This window comes from Platalea leucorodia (genome assembly GCF_965183815.1).
Source record: "Platalea leucorodia genome assembly, chromosome: 4".
Classification (NCBI taxonomy): Eukaryota; Metazoa; Chordata; class Aves; order Pelecaniformes; family Threskiornithidae; genus Platalea; species Platalea leucorodia.
This window is the reverse complement of record NC_138826.1, coordinates 119,878,553-119,890,948: the sequence shown is the minus strand read 5'-3', so window position 1 is coordinate 119,890,948 and position 12,396 is coordinate 119,878,553. Positions and strand designations below refer to the sequence as shown.

The window sequence follows — 12,396 nt, the reverse complement described above, 5'->3', positions numbered from 1 at the left end:
TGATTTCACTCCACTTAGTGAAGATGAGACACAAACGTCAAGGGGCTGGAGAATTTAAAAATGTACATGAGTACTTTTGGGGAACAAACTCTCAGCAGGTCTCTTTGGACGTGTCTAGGCACCTTGCTCATCCTACAAACACAGACAGTGCTGGAGGAGAGCAGCTGCTGAGGCTCGCTAGCCCACCAGAGGAAAATAAGTGATTTAATGTTTGTTTTGTGCAACCCCCAAATTTCCCCTGACCTGGAGGCCTGGCATGGAAAATGCTACAGGTAAAACGACAGCTGGAACACTTTGATATCCTGAGGTGATGAGGTTGGCAGAGGACATGGTGTGGTTCCTGACGTCCCGCCGGTCTGCCATTAGCCCAGGAGGCTGTCCTAGGTCTTCTTCAGCACAGTGGTCAGCAGGCCTCGTGATGAACCCCCGGGGCAGCAGCCGGCCCAAGGAAAGGGCAGCAGAGCCGGAGCTCAGCAGGGAAGCGGAGCTTGGTCCCACGCTTTCCCTGCCGGAGGGGAACTCGCTGTTTCCCACCTACAGCTTCCAGTCTGCTGCTATCAGCCCCCAGAAAGGCTTGGAGAAAGGACTTTTAATTAGAGCTCACAGGGTGGGAAAGCCACCACAAATACCTGCTTGCCGCTGGGTTTAGCAGGGCCCCCAGCAGCTCAAGGGTGGCAGGGCTGGTTTTTGCACTCTCTGCGGGAGCAGCAAGCTCAGCCCGCAGCACCCTATACCCAGCCTGCAGTAACAGAGAGGCTTTACCCAGCACCAGCAAACACTCCATGGGCTGGACTTGAGGCTCAGACCACAGGGCAGGGACACCCAGTGACTTTGCTTTATAATTTTATTTTTTTTTCCCTACACTTTTGTGCTAGACATGCTTTCCAGCTTTCAGAGCAGGCCAGGATACAGCCCTGGACATATCTTTTTCACCGTATTTATTTCAAGCAATCCTCCCATTTTCATGTATTCATAATTTAATCTGCATGGGTTTTATGGGCTGAAACAGTGTTTTTTTGGCTCGGAGGGTGTGCGGGACAGTCAATGTGGTCCACATCATGCATGTGGGCCTGCCTGGAGGGCTGCAGAGCGTGCACAGAGCGGGTAGCAGGCACATGGGGGAGCAGAGGGCCGGCAGCCCCCGAACGGAGCATCCCCCTTGTAGGCAGATGGCGAAGACTTGAGGAGGAAGCGAGTGTGTTCGCACATAAGGAGGTGATTTGGATGCAGGCAGGGAAATGTGGCAGGGTCTGGCCGATTTGGCCGGGCTGCCGCTCGTTGTTATAGCAACAGGAGGATTCTGCTGGCAGCCGAGAGGATGGAGCGGGAGGATGGGGAACAGGGAAATATTTTTGAGAAAGCAAAGGGGGGATTTTGAACCAGTGAAGAGAGGGAGAAGTTGAAAGTCCAGAGACCAGGATGGAAACTGCAGAGGGATGGGCAGGATACGTAGGAGCGGAGGATCCTCCACACCTGCATTCAGCCGGTGTCCCATCGCGCCCCTTCCCCGGGGCAGAGCGAGGGTCTGGCCAGGGCCCTGTCCTGCCGGGAAGGGGAAGGTCTGCCAGGCCACGAAGAGCGCAGCAATGCTCTCGGCAGCGGCAGCAGGACACACACCGCTGCTGGTGGGGTCGCCAGTGGGAAGGGGGCAGAGGGGAGGGAGCACAGAGACGTTGTGCTCGCTGCTGGAAGTGCGGCGGTACGTAAATCCGCCGCAACGACCCCAGAGTACAACAGCTGCGACTGTCGCTTAGGGTAAAGGACCAGAAGCTGGAGAAGGCTGTCCCAGCCACAACCCTGGCACGTTTGGGCTTATCGCACCTCCAAAACATCCTGATCGCGCCTTGGATCTCTGCAGTGATCGGCCAGTGCAAAACAGCCCTGGAGACTCCGCGGCAGCCATCAGAGACCTCTCCACGGCAAACCAGACTGAGCGTTTTCACAGAAACTGAGACACCAAAAACCCCTGTGTGAATCCAGCTCCTGAATTACTGAGATCTTGAAACACACTCAAGGCTTTTTAGCACGATGCCTCAGTGAAATACAACCGTTAACGACATTTCCATAACAAAAATCACTACGTAATCTTGCATTTTCCCCAAGAAAGCACCAGCGTACACCACAGCAGACCTCCAGAGCTCAGCACGGCTGTGTTTTCCCAGGAAAGCTTTGGAGCGGGAAGGAGGAGAAGCTTTGGCAGGGCCGTGCCGCGGGGCAAAGCCCTGCAGCGCGGCGGGCGGCCCCGCTCCGCGCCGCTGCGCCCAGGAGATGGCAGCAGCGTGTGCGGGTTCCGCGCGGCGCTGCGGGACCGGCCCCGGGTTTTGGGCTTCTCGCTCATTTATTTTAGGCTTCTTGCTAATCACGGAACGGACCTCTTCCATCCTCCTCCTCACCCCGTCGGGCTTTTATCATCATGGCCCTTCTTTTTAAGTGGGGCTCTGAGATCAAAACTTCGATACCACTATATCGGTTGCTCATTTATGCTCTATCAATCAGACGTCCGCTCTGAATTTTTATTCCTATCCGCTCTTTCCCCCTGCGTACAGAGTATTTCTCATTTCCACTCCCCACACGTCGAGGGTTCGGGCTGGGTTTCCCTTCACTCCGCACAGTCGTCAGCCTCAAACACCCATTTCAGGATCCATCCCAAGGATTCCTCCCTAATTAAATGCCTTTGATTACAAACCGGCCCTGGGAAACAATCCGAGGGCAGGGAGGCCTGAATGGGCAGCAAGAGCTTGGGGTGAAAGGAGACAATAGGAGAGGGATCAAAAGCACAATGAGGCTTCAGGGGGGGGAAAAAAAGACACACGGTACATTAGATGTGAACGCTCTGCCGTGCGCAGGCTGTGCATCACCCTCAGACTTGCTGTTTAACCCTGGGTACGAGGTGGAAATCTTCCTCAGTCATGGACTCACCTTCCCACTGTTTCTTCCTCCTTTTTAGCACCTCCTTTTTCCTCCCCTGACAGCGACCCCTGCTCTTCAGCATCAGGATTGAGCGGGTCTGCCCGCAGCGGGGCCTTGCAAAGCTGTAGGGAGTTTGCAGTTCACCTCTGGTCTGGTATCGGCACCGTTTCCTAACACGCAGGGAACAGAGTTCTTGCTGCAAAACAGAAGCAACTCCCTTGCAATAAGAAAATGTCCAAAAAAATGCAAGATCTGTGTTTTGAAGAGCATTTACTCTTCATGGTATTTAATGAGTTAATTCAATTTGTATGAGAAACGAGAGGAAAATTTCCCTAACAAACCAGTTGTGAAGTACAGGGCTTGCTGTGCTTCGCAAATTTCCAAAAGCCACTTTTTTGCTAAGCTCAGCTCCTGAAGGTGGTTCCCTGAAATTGTACGGAGAATTCACCTGAACGATTAGCACAGAAATAAAGCGGGCTGAAGCCAAGTGCTGAAATTGTACAGCAGGGACTATCACTCCTTCTGGTCCATGACTGCAGTGATGAAGGGCCTTCCAGGTTTGACAGCATAAATTTAAAGGGTCTCTTTTCCTGCTGCTAGTGATGAAAGCAAATTCCTGATCAGCTTTTCATCGGAGAATCTTTTAGGCTTCCTTTCCCAAAGGAGAGTTCAAAGACAGATATCCTGTTGGACATCACCCCTTTTGCAGGGAGACGGTTTCGGATGGGCTGGGCTGCCACGCTTCGACGCCAGAGCGGGTGGGATTCAGCGCTCCGCGGGCAGCTCCCTTTGCCTTTCTATACCGAGCAACGCGCGCTTCAAATGAACCCTGCTAAGGGGCTTAGGCTTGGTGGGTGCTCTTTAATTTTCAAGCACAATGAAGCAGACTTGGTATTTCAGTTGCATTATGAAAGATTTGTTTCTGAACAGCTGAAGAGGGGGAAAGAAGTACGTTTCTTCTTCCCACCTAATCAGGCTGAAGTTTCCCGGTGCCAGCCTCAATCTGTGTTAAATTGCTCATACCATCCACCGGAGAGATCAGACTTGGGTACATAATAGAAGTTAATTCTGAAAATGATTACTCAGATAATTAAGTACTACAGCGGTAGTGGGTGATTCTGGCTCTTGGAGCTGGCCAGGTCCCTTCCCCCCAGCCCCCTGCAGAGCCCACACGTCCCCCCGGCACCTCGGGGGCTCAGCTGAAGACTCTGTGGCACCAAGCACCAGAGCTGGCCAGCACAGCCGAGAGATGGGCTCTTTATCCGCTTATGAACCACACAGAGATTAAGGGCCAAATTTACTAAAGGTATCCCGGTGCCTCATCTTTCCTGAGGAGCAAAACGCCATGAAAAGGACGGGTGGCTTAGAGGCGGCATTTGAATCGCCCAGCTTCAGAGTCCTTGCAACGCAGACGACGTTCCCTGCCAGTCAGGCGTTGCAGGCCCCCTTACAGTCAAAGAAAGGAAGGGACTGTGCTCCACAGGGCTGATTTCTCTGCACTGATATAAATGAAAAGCAGATGATTAGCTCAAATGCGCCTATCTGAGGTTCAGCAAAATGGACCCCTGGGTACCCAAAGCAGAACAGTAGTCCCTGTCTAACCGCGGAAAGGCAACGCAGGCAGTGCGACGGAGCCAACGCGGCCTTTAACCAGGTCTAAAGCAATGCCAAAAGATGGGCTGTGGAAGACAAGCACTGGAGTGGCAGTCAGGATGCCTGCACGCTATTACCACCACTAAATATTTCCTCTGGCCGTGGTTTCTGCCGCCTCCATCGAGGAGAGTCAACCTTAACGTTGACAAGGGCACCACAAACCTTTACTCTGACAGATGAAAGATTTCAAGTAGAGCACAGTTTAAAGGGGCAGGGTGGGGGGAAAGATACCTTGTATTTCCACTCCGCCAGATCTCATCGAGTGTCTGGGCTCTTCCTATTGCGATGTCTCGAGAACCCAACTTGCCCTCCCATTCTTCACCCTAAAGATGTCAGTTCTGATCCTACGGACACCGTGCTGCTGAAGCTGTTCTGTCTCCAGCCATCCCTCCCAGTTATTTTCTTAAGTGCAACTGGTCACCATGAGTGCCATCGGCCATTTTAGGTTACGAATGCCATCCATGGACCCTGTAACAGCAGCCAAGGGACCTCAAAGTACTTCTTTCCACACAGCTATGGCATGCCACAACCCATCTGCATACGGCCACAGGAGCACGAGCAAAGCCCCCAGCAGACCAGTGCTGGCAAAGCCACATAACAAAACGTATTAGCTCAATGCAATCCAAAAAAGCACACAAAAGGAAGATCATCTTTTCCGCTGGACACGCTACAAAAGCAGATCACATGCCCTCGCTGTTTTCTTTCTGGAGCTGAAGCGAAATATCAAAGGATAATTCAAAACACATTTGGATATGCTTGAGGTAGGAGAGCACAGGGCAGTATCTCCAACGGGCCACGGAAACCCACCCCTATTAACTCTCTGTTCTTTCTCACCTCCCCCACGTTTGACAGCTCCTGGAGCGGGTCCAGCGCCGTTGCATCAGCAGGACTGCCAGGACCTATTCCACATGCTGAGCAGTTTCTGAAGGAAAAAGCATTTCCTGACATCTGTTCTGAATTCACCGCTCTTCTCCTCCTCCCCCACTTCGTTCCACCCCGTGCTCCTCTCCAGCTCCCCCTCCATCACCACCTGTCCCCGGCTGACCAGGGCTCACCAGTAAGAGCTGAGGATCTTCGTGGAGAATCGATGACCCACACCTCTTCCAGCCCTGTTCCTCCCCCTGCTCATTTTCTCTGTCTGCTGTTGACACAGGATTTTGCTCTTAGCAATGGCACTGAGCAATCTGACCCTAGCCCAGCAAATCATTTGTCCACGCACTCTCTTTCACATGTCCGAGTTTTTTCCTACTAGAACCACAGGCACGAGCGGTGGCTGAATTAAAAGGACCTCTGCAGGACTGAACCCACGAGCAGGCTCATTACTCTTTCCTCACTCCCTTTTAGGATGGAGCTGTCGCAATGCCAACTATTCCAAGGCTGAATTTTGCCTGGTGCCCTTTGATGAAGTTAGCAGGATAGGGAATGATTTCCACCATTATGTGATTCCCATCAGATTCCCTCATGCTCTGCCTCACCTTCCCCAGCTGTACAGCTACACAATTCTCTCTTTGAAAAACTTTCTGCGTCAAAAACATTCAAAAGATAGTAAGACTAAGAGACACAACAAGCTTTTTCTGCCAACTGATTTGCCAATAGTTTTGCATGTACAAACACGGGTGCAGTTTAAAGGAACCAAAAGTCAGCACGATCTTCATACTTCCCCCTGCATTGCAGAATTTTAAATAACCTGGATATCTCAGCGTAGTCCCTGAGGTTTTGTTTTCAACAGGACATGACAGACACAACTGCATATGCCAAGCATGTAGAAGATTTTATTAAGCATAACTTTGGTTCTAAGTATTCCACCCTCATTCTCGTAATACCTTTATTTAAAAACAATTATACAAGAGCAAATACAAAAAATATTAAATTATGAAAACAAATCCATTAAGGCTCCCTTTTTATATTTATATATATTTATATATGTACACTCAAACAAGTGCAGATATTAACAGAGGGTTAAAGCCACAAAAATGCTAAAAAATTTACTACTATACTATCAAAAGCAAGAGTTTTTTTTTTAAAAAAGTACAAAGTGGTAAGTGAGCCATTTTCAAATCACTTAAGTATTTGCCCGATTGCTTCAAAACCCATATAGCTAAAGGGCAGATCAGGAATTGCTTACGCTCACTGGCAAGCAGTTTCCCACTTGAGTCGCCGCACAGGACACTTGTGGTGTGACTAGCTGACCACCCACTTAAGGGTTGCCCGTTCTAGCCCAATCCTGACTTTAAAGACAAGCTTTTGCCTGTCAAATCGACATGAAGGTGGCTGGGATTCCTAGACTAAAGGGTCAGCAGAATTCAAAGATGTTCTAACACACGCATTGATGTTCTGTTCACACAGAGAATTAATTCCAACCGAAAACAAAAAAACTACTTCACGCTGTATGTACAAGGGAGTTTTCTGGCCTCCTGTGTTTCAGAAAGAGAAACTCTTTCACAAGCTAACGTGGAGAGAAAGCAGAATGCCTTCAGCCTTGAAGGGCCCAATCCAACACACTCACTGAAGCCCAAGAGAGGTCCTCATCCCCCACCGACTCTGGTGCCATTTGGATTACACCAACTTCATTTCACTGTGCAAGCGTGGTAGGATTGCCATGCTCACCGAGGGGAAATGGCTGAGAAGAAATGGTCTGCTCAAGCCAGAGGAGGGGTTCCTCACCAGCTTCTAGACATTTCCATACCGAGCAGAAGGTTAATTGTGGAGTGGAAACCAAGAGGCATGAAGTTTGGTAGGCTGGGAGCGGCTAAGATAAAACATGAGCATGGCGTGGAAGGCTTGTATATAGTGCTGTCTCAATAACATGAAACAAACTCAATCAGTGCAAGTGTTTGAATAACGTGCTGCCAGAAAGGAAGATCCTCTCCTTCCAGAAGAAGGGAAGGAGAGAGGGAAGAACCTGCAGCACTCAGGGTGTTCCTTTGTTGAGAAAATACATGGAAGAGTCTTACGTTTGGCCTTTGTCTTTTGTATGTCCATAATCTGAATGGTCTGGTAGACCACCTTCACAGTTAATCTTCGAGACGTGAGTCACGCTGTAAGTCTAAATCAATGGCAATACACTTATCACAATTCAATTTACTCTCAATCTGATTATGCCCTCATAAAAAAATGCCTGGACCTTGACAAATTGAAGTCTGTATCTAGGAAACATTTCTAATTGTGAGCATTTTGTCCCAAGTGCTATGCTGAAATTGTATTTTAAATGTCCAATACTTACAGGAAAGGCAAAAGGAACTAAAAAAACAAACCAACAAACCCTCCCCCACCACCTTTACAATACAAACACGCCACTGTCAATATTAATAAAAAGTGTTCTCAAACAGTTATGTCCAATGTAATTACAAAGTAGAAATTATTTTGTTTAGCATCCTAAGGCAAAGACTAGGATTAGATCCTCAGCTGATACGGATGAACACAGCTTCAGTGAGAGCCAGGACTGTGCCGACCAAGGAAGATGAGGGTTTCTCCCCAGATTCTGAAGATAAGATATCTGCACCCATTCACACCAGGTAAGAATCCAATTCTACAGTCCTACATGAGTAATGTGTTCCCCCCTCCTCATCCCAGGCTTTCCTGGATAACTAGTAGTCATAAGCATGAAGGATGCCATCCCTGTGCAAGCTGAGCAATATTTTATTTAATGGCAGTCACAGGGGCAACTTGTGGAAAGGCAGAAGGTGACAGAATTGGACCATAAGACTCAGTGGTAACACACTTCCCTTCTTTCTTGAGGCTAAAGGAAGGATGGGATAAAATGAATTTAATTTTATGCCTCACTTTAGGGAAAAAAATTCCATTTCAGTAGATTCCAATGATCAGTTTGGTCTGGCTTAAACACTGCTCTGTTGCAGGAACGGCAGATCAGATTCCTGATTTCAGTTCCAGCAAATGAGTTTAAACACTACCAAGTAATGTGTTAACACTGTACTCAGATCACCATGTCCTTGGAGGAGAAAGGCCACAACAACAAAGTAAGTAGGATTTCAAAACACAAAAAGTAGAAGACAGGTCATTTTGCATTGAGAGGTAAATTCACAGGTAGCACTGCACAGGCCCGTACACAACGGCGTAAGTTTAGCGACAGAGATAAATCAGCTTCTGGATTCTCCCTGGTGAGAGGATCATCAGATTTCTGCTCTTTTATAGCCCAAATTCTACATGCCAAACAGGGAGAAATGGGCTTTAAGGCTGCTTAACGTTTCACTGCTGGTGAATTTTAAGCATTCTCGTCTTGCCCACACCTGCCTATCCTAGTGGGGATGGGCAGCAGTGATCAACATACTTTGTATCCTCCCAGATTTGATAAAAATTCCAACTAAACACAAATTATTGTGGGACATACACAGGCTGTAGGTCTAGATGGAGGAAATCTACCTGCACAGCAAAGCTTCATAAGATATCATAGGATGATTTTTGTTCTGTTTTAAAGCAAAATATAATCTGTGTATCTCCGCTAAACTAGGATCGTAAGAGATAAAGCAGTGCAACACTGAAGGAGTTTCTCTAATATCCCTGGTTAAAATCTCTGAGTAAGCACGTCAGACAGGTCCATGACACTGAACTGACAAACAAACTCCTTATCCATCGATCTCAGGACTGCATTTGGCAAGTCGATCTGTTTATGGTACTGTCTTTTTAATCCACATGCCCCAGGAATGAAAAATCTCATCTTCAGTAAGTATCAGCTGGATGCTGTTATTTTCCCTCTTGAGGGGCAAATCTGAGACAACTTGCAAAAGCCTCTCTCTGCAGGAAAGCTGGAAGTCTTAGCAGGCGCTGGCTCTAGGAGTCTGGTGCTTCTGTTGCTTCCTGGACCGTCCTCCTCAAGTTGCCCTTGACTTTGACAAATTCAGGTGCATTTTCCTGTTCTTCCTGTATCTTCTGTTGCTCCAGTTCCAGCTTAAAAGGGAATGAATCACATGTAAAAAAAAAAAGTATATGGAACAGATCATCGAAATATAAGACAAAAAATAACTGGTTTCAATAACTGGCCATGCAAAACTCTTTAAACTGTTTCCTTTCTTTCTCTCACGGAAAAGATAAAGTTGCATTTCTTTGGGAGTATCTGTTCTCATAAACAATAAATCTTTTCAAATCCTTGGCTCTAGCTCGTTCCAGATGTCCACTTTGCCAGATGGACAAAAACTCTGCAAGCCCAGCACAAGAACAAGATGAAGCATTTTTGAAGAAATTCTTGGACATCTTCATTAAAGAAACAACAATAATTACCTTCTCTGGCTTTTACAACAGGACAAGGACAAATGTGCCTTGTGGGAGAGCACATGCGAACAGCTACTATGGAGCACACTTGCAGAATTTATTTCTAGCGTGTCTAGGTATGGATTTCTGTATCTAACTTGAGCCTCTTTGGGTGCGTCTGTTTTGTCTATCGCAAAAAGCAATTAAAAAAAAAAATCCTCCTTTGCCTGTAGTTATTCATTTTTGAGAGCCTGTTCACTGGCACTTTTAACCCAGCTGGAGCTCCCGCCCATGCGGACATGGAAATTACCATGTGAGGTTAGACGCTCTGCTCTATGGGGCAAGGCTATGCAGTGCCCATACAGAACATGGCTTACACACTGCACAGAACAGGGATTGCTTAGCAATCCTCAGTGAAGGCAAATAAGTCGGCAGAAAGGAAGAAACAACCCTTTAGAAAACTAACAAAAGCTTCTGAAAGGAGGTCTTTTTTTTTAACAGACCAAGGTCTCCCTGATTAATGGGGACCATGTACGGCTCACCTAAATAATCTCTCCTTTGTCTCTGGTTCACTGGCAAGGGACATGCCTTGTTACAATAAATCATGACGATGTTCCTCCGTGAGTCGTGTTGTCAATTAATGCCATTCCTATGATGTTTACAAAGTCACAACACTGTTTGCAATGGGCAGGCTTTTCCTCTTCTAACAGAATTTTCTATTCTACGTATGTCCTTGGATGGCTCAGTTTCAAACCAAATCTTTCCAGGAGCTGAATCATTTGAAGCTGAGCACTTAAGAGCAGAAAGGAAAAGTGACAGGATGATACACTTAAAAACACAATAGCTTTCTCCCTCCAAAAATATTTTTAACCTAATTAAAAAAAAATATAATAAACCCCCCAAAACCTAAATAATGATTGGATTACACCTCATTTTCAATAGAGTAATTATTTGGCTTAATTGACTTCCATTGAGAAAAACACGAGATACTGTTTTAAAGCATTCATTTATTTAAAAATAAACACAATGCTTGATGCACAGTGACTTCTTTGATGAGGTGTTTCACTGCAGAGGTATTTCCTCGCAGGTACACGAAGTGCCTCAAGAGGCACAGAGACGTTTGGCTGGCCCTGTGCCTAGCAGTAAGCTTCACCACAATGAACTCCAATTCCTCATCATCTCCCTACTCAGAGTCTGAGGATCTTTTCCTTCATTTGAAAACACCAATGGGCTCATATGTTTTAAGGCTACAAAAGATCTTTACAAAGTCATCTAGTTTCTTACGTAAGCCAGGAGAAAGAATCAATTGATTTTTTTATTCATTAAGCATCCAGTTTTGATGCACTACAGCATAACAGCCATTCTTAGTGGATCATCTCTTAATAGTTTGTCGTGGTGGACTACAGAAGTTGACTAATTCACCACAGTTTCAATGGTTAAATAAGGTCAGTGCTCCACATGCATTCCTGTTGTCTGGTGCAGGATTCATTTGACCAAAGGCAGACACCATATGCAGTTCCTATACGGTAAGTGACAACAAATAGGTAATTGTAGAGCGTGATTTGACTCATCCTAAAAAGGGTATCTGCATTTGATTGGAGGAAATGTGCCAAAAATCAGCTGCTGCTTCTTTCCTGTCTACAAAGGGAGCCTTGGGTGAGTAGCTCAGATGTAGATGTGTAACGATAGTGTTATTCCCCATCTTACCTGCTCCAGTTTCTGCTGCCGTTTCAGTAGCTCTATTTCCAAGTCTGATTTCTTCTTTTGTGCTTCCTCTTCTTTTTGTTGTTTAATGACTTGATCTCGTTTCCTTTTCTCCATCACCTTCTGCAGCTCTGGTTTGTTCTGAGGTGCAAGACCCCTTCAAAAGAAATGGGAGGAGTGGTGGTGGGGAGGGAACCAGGGAAGAAAGAGATCAGTTTCAATTAGCAGAAATTCACACAGAATTGTAGGCAGGTTTTCTAAAGTCAAGTAATTGCCCATTTAGACACATTGGGATATAAATAATTAATTAAAAGGAAAAAAAACATGCAGGCATTTGCCTGGTTTCTAACCAAAACCTTAAACTAGAATTTAAGCCGTATTATTACTGAGGATATTTCCTTTTAACATGCATGCTAGTATTTCTCTTGGATAATTAAATTTTTTTGCCTTCATCTTTAGTCTTCCCTCTATTCTCTCAATTCCAGAAGAACAGATTAAAAAAAAACGATCACAAATCAAGACTCTAGCAGAGCCAGAAATGAATTTTGGACAGAGACCTCCCTTGCTGGCTGATAACTTGGAGAGGTTGCATTCAGACAGTCCTATGCAGGGTGTTATGCCCATAGAAGTTTGCATGGACAGAACTAAAAAGTGATCTCCCTCTGGATTTTGTCACATTGCTCCTGGAAATCATGAATTCTGTTCTCCTTGAAAATGTGAGAGCTTTACCCATGCCTGGCTGTGAAGCTATTTCCAGTGAGAGCTCCCAGGCTACACTCAAAATCACAAAGAGGCTAAGACCACAAAAATCCACAATAAAAAATATTTGCAGTCACCTTGGAGACCAGACAAAGGCCGGAGGATTCTCCCTCTCGCAAGATTTTAGCTACTGCATCAACTGAATGCTTCAGGTCTGTTCAGCAC

General features: G+C 46.4%; 1 protein-coding gene across 3 annotated transcripts in view; it reads right to left on the bottom strand.

Annotated features, from left to right (window-relative positions):
• Window positions 1-6,374: 6,374 nt before the first annotated feature.
• FAM107B (family with sequence similarity 107 member B) overlaps window positions 6,375-12,396 on the bottom strand; it is a 62,744-nt gene continuing 56,722 nt past the window's right edge. For all 3 annotated transcript variants that reach the window (XM_082309440.1, XM_082309441.1, XM_082309442.1), the window contains 2 exons: window positions 11,476-11,629; window positions 6,375-9,468 (listed from right to left, as the gene is read on the bottom strand). In XM_082309440.1, coding sequence (XP_082165566.1) covers window positions 9,352-9,468; window positions 11,476-11,629 — 271 coding nt within the window. In that variant the 3' untranslated portion in view covers window positions 6,375-9,351. The remainder of the gene's footprint in view (window positions 9,469-11,475; window positions 11,630-12,396) is intronic.